This window comes from Rhododendron vialii, chromosome 2a (assembly GCF_030253575.1).
Source record: "Rhododendron vialii isolate Sample 1 chromosome 2a, ASM3025357v1".
In the NCBI taxonomy this organism is placed as follows: domain Eukaryota; kingdom Viridiplantae; phylum Streptophyta; class Magnoliopsida; order Ericales; family Ericaceae; genus Rhododendron; species Rhododendron vialii.
In genome coordinates this window covers 33,239,611-33,244,001 of record NC_080558.1, presented here as the reverse complement: position 1 = coordinate 33,244,001, position 4,391 = coordinate 33,239,611, and the positions used below count along the sequence as shown (strand labels likewise).

Below are 4,391 nucleotides of genomic sequence, written 5' to 3'. Positions count from 1 at the left end.
CCACAAAATGTATAATGTTAATAAGAAATCAGTTGTGCTATTAACAAAGACATTTATCACAAATTCCGCACAGATTTTAATGTCGGGCCCATAACAGATCTCATACAAACGATACAAGCCGTTCATTAAATTTAGAATATTTTTTCAAGTGCCCCACGAAAAATTAGTCCGATCCGATAAGTGTAAGTGTTTGATCCAATCTCAACAAAATATTGAGAATGAATGAAAAGTTAGAAAATTGGATCGAACACTTACACTTATTAAATTGAGCTAATTTTTCTTGGAGGCACTCGGAAAAATATTCTAAATTTAATGAATGACTCGGATCATTTGTATGAGATCCGTAGTGAGTGTACAAAATCTTTGTTACCGTGTGGAAATGTTGAGCACTACTACAAGAACGCATATCCAACAGATTTCCCCTCCGTTAGGATGGGAATTATGCAAGTTTGTTTCATTGGATGTGACGTCCATACGCATACTTATGAGAGAGAGAGAGAGAGAGAGTAATGGGGACCAATACTTTGGCAGACCCTCAACCGCTTTACCTTGTAATATGTGTGTGGATAGCATTTGATGATTATTACCTCTGCCAGAAAAACAGACACACACACAGATTAAAGAGATGACTTCACCACAGTATTATTACTACTACCATATCACAATGATCAGGAGATGGGGAAATAAATATCGCTAGGGTTTGGCCCACCTTGTTGACTTTCTACCCTGCACTTCCCCCAATTATTGCTTGTCTTGATATTGATCTGGATTATCTCTCTTCTTCTCTCTTTACCTAAATATCCTCATGTGAGCAGAAACTTCCACAAAATATGAGGTGAATGGGCTTTAAATTAAGGCCGTGGTTGAGATAAAAAGGAAAAGACAAGCAAGAAAAATTGAAGTGAAGATGCTTAAATAATACCCTTTGTTGCACCTATCATTTTCTCTTCCATTTCTACACACGTATAAGCCAAAAACTGCCGGAAAGATCGCAACAAACAGCTTAACCGTATCCGTAAAGATAATAAATCGGGGATACAAACCATGCAAACACAAGTTGGTATACAGATTGATAGACCAGGTTTTCACCAGATACTTCCATGATCTAATTCACATGTCCATCGAGAATTCAACAAAATAGACATAAACATAACTTAAGGAGTTAGCTAATGCTGAAGTCAAACATATATATAACTTAGAGCAAGAGAGTGAGAGAGACAGCTAATGCTAAAGTCTTTAAAGATAAGTTTTTCCCTTAAACAAAAGACCAGTTCAGGAACATGAAAGACAGGCAGTGATAGGAATCGTTGTCGTCGAGAACTTTCCACGCAATGGCTTGCTCATAAGACACTGGCCTCCCCATGCTCGATACACATATCCCCGCAGGTAAATAAGCAAATCCCTGCACACACACATATCCCCGCTGGTAAATAAGCAAATCCCTGCGCGCGCGCGCGTGCACACACACACATCCCCGCTGTCACACACACACACACACAAAACGTACGAAAAAATGGTTCGTCATTGCATACCATTAAGACCGATCTCAGAAACTCATGTCCCAATGAAAAATAAAGGCATGAAAGCAGTGAAAGCAAATTCAGTTTCCAGGTTGCGCAGGGTGAAGGTTTTCGTAACAGGCTTGTACCGCGTAGAGAAATGTTGGTGGTGCTTTAGTTGTGGAACTCAAAATTTAGAAATATGAACATCAAATGTCAATGGTCTTACCTGTTGCATGATCTTTGGAAACTCGGAGAGTAGAATCTTCTGACCAGCTTCATCGAGAATCTTATCGAGCATTATGTCCTGAAGGGACACAAGAGTAGTTTCAAGCATATCAAGCCCTGCCTGGTTTGCAAAAGTGAAAACTGCAGATGCCTGCCAACAACAAATTTAAATATCCTGTTAGGAGTGATAATTTCCTTTGTAGAATAGCAAAACCAAATTTCAGAACCACCACCTCATCAAAAGAAACAGAAGACAGAGTCCTGTTTTACTGCTGTGTGAGGATAAGCTTTATCATAATTCAGTTCTTCGAAACCCAATCACTATAATCGAACTGAGTACTTATAAAGTGATGTCGTTTTGTAAACTTGGAAACATATCTTCGGTATTTTCTTAAAATTTGGCTCTATCCAACAAAATTCCTTGCGAAAATTTGAAATCCGTTAACCTAGTTATGGAAAACTAATTCTGAAACAACCAAGCAGGGAATTAAAAGGATAACAATAAGATATCGTAATTACCTTCGATTTGACAGAGCAGCACATTATTGCATCTGAATGGTGCCAAAGTTGTTTCAAGACAGCGTCACCCCTTTGAGAGTCAACCCGAAGGAGCTCTCCCCCAGTATGAATTCTGTATTATTTACACATTTACCGGTAAACAAAAGATGAAGAAGAGATTCAAATAAAAAGTAAGAAACAGATGTATAGGTACTCTCCATTCAATTCCAGTTATGATCATAGCTAATGGCACTAAAATTCAGCCTTCTACGCATCATTTCCAGGGACCAAGATTGCTTCGAACATTTAGTTGAAAAACAAGTACTACTATAAACTCTCTAATTAAGGTGAAGGGTTGAAGGCACACACAAAAGTACATTGAGCCACATTATATGATTGGTTTCTCATCATTATCATAGCTTTTCACTGGTAGTTAACTATGATACGGACACAAACACGTACATGGGATTTCTTAAAAAAATGGGGACATGGACAAGGCAAGGGACAGGGCAAAAATAACTAGATAGTAATTTTTTATTTTCTACAATTGGAAATATAGTTAGATGTCTAAGATGAAGCTTTCATATAAACAAGGATCATATATACATCATATTACACTTTTAACACAATATTTTAAGTAATGCAAATTAACCACCAAATTTTGTAAAAAAATTGCATATTTAACCCCTGCCATGTACCCATACGTGTCCTTTGTGTGTCCCCACCGTGTCCCCCTAAAATGATTAATTTAATTTATTGGTCCCATACGTATTTTTCCGTGTCCCCTGCGTGTCCCTTTGTCCCTTTGTCGGACACAGGCCTCTAAGAGAGCGTCGGTGCTACATATGTATTCCCTCCGTTCCAATTTGATAGTCCATCTTTCCTTTTTTGGAAAAAGTCAAAGAAAAACAAGCCTTAACTTTCCCATTTTGCCCTTTCCTATTCAAATTTATATACTCCTTAAATAATGATTTCACTTAGTGAAATGACAAGTATAAAGAGGCGCCAACACTCAATCAAATTCAATTTACTGAAGGGGGCCATCAATTTGGGTATGTTCAAGCAAATTGGCGCCCATATTTAAAATGAAGTCTGACTTGTCCTTGGGAGTTGTGAGTGGAATTGCCAAGCCAATTAATGTTCACAACAAGATATTTGAAAACTACCAGAGGGGAAAAATATAGGAAACTAAAAAACCTGTCAACGCAATTATTAGGGTCCCTTAAATAGTTGGATTCCCGAAAAGGGACTCACAAATAGGAACGGAGGGAGTAGTTAACAATTCATTAAAGAGATGAAGCTTCACTCATAAATGGAAAATAAGTATAGGAAACAGTAATCTTGCACAAAATTTCCATGTGTCTCTGGCTGGAATGATGCTGCAGTGACATTTTTAAACTTTGAAGTCATCTAAACGGGCATACTGCAAGTGATATAATCAAGATTTGTCACATTCAACTGTATTGATTTCCATTTCTGATCTAATTTCAGTTTGTATATCATTACTAACACATGCATCCATACGTTTAGTTAATGTTGAAAGATAATTCAAACTCATACCTGTAACTCCTGCAAATCCACTGGGCCAAAGTAAGAGCCTCAGGGGAACCCGGCAGTGGTTTTGGCCCCAAATGGGAACCGCACGGTGAGGGAGAAATAGCCATGGCTACCCTCTGAACAGACCCCACCACATTACGTACATATTGGCGAGCCATTGCCACGACATTGTCCCGAAAGTGGTTTTCAAAAGTAAACTGAAACGCAATAGTCAGAACTGACCGCTGATTGTAACCGCCTGAATCAGATTCACCTGCAGGACGAACTCCACCATGGCCGACTTCGAGGGTAGACGCTAAATCCAAAGTTCGAGTTGCAGTGGGCCCATCCTGCTAAGAAAAAGAAATTAATAGCGGAAGATGAAAAGAACAAACAAGATCTCAACTGCTGAGAGTGTTGTGAAGTTGAGTGCCAGATCTCTGTAATAAAGTTCAATTTAACCAAAAAGATATAGTGCCACAAACGAGTAGCAATAAAAGCTAACATTTTTGAGTTATGCAAAATAGTTCATTAATGAACCTACTACATTCTAGAACTATAATATATCATATAAAAGTTGAGATGACACTAAACTGATTTCGGATCCAATGGTATGACACGGAAACCGGA

General features: G+C 38.3%; 1 protein-coding gene across 1 annotated transcript in view; it reads right to left on the bottom strand.

Annotated features, from left to right (window-relative positions):
• Positions 1 to 1,049: 1,049 nt before the first annotated feature.
• LOC131316405 (homeobox-leucine zipper protein HOX32-like) overlaps positions 1,050 to 4,391 on the bottom strand; it is a 10,435-nt gene continuing 7,093 nt past the window's right edge. Inside the window, exons 14-18 of the mRNA XM_058345753.1 lie at positions 4,356 to 4,391; positions 3,786 to 4,111; positions 2,247 to 2,358; positions 1,729 to 1,878; positions 1,050 to 1,402 (exon numbers count right to left, since the gene is read on the bottom strand). The exon at positions 4,356 to 4,391 is cut by the window's right edge and continues 99 nt beyond it. Coding sequence (XP_058201736.1) covers positions 1,256 to 1,402; positions 1,729 to 1,878; positions 2,247 to 2,358; positions 3,786 to 4,111; positions 4,356 to 4,391 — 771 coding nt within the window. The 3' untranslated portion in view covers positions 1,050 to 1,255. The remainder of the gene's footprint in view (positions 1,403 to 1,728; positions 1,879 to 2,246; positions 2,359 to 3,785; positions 4,112 to 4,355) is intronic.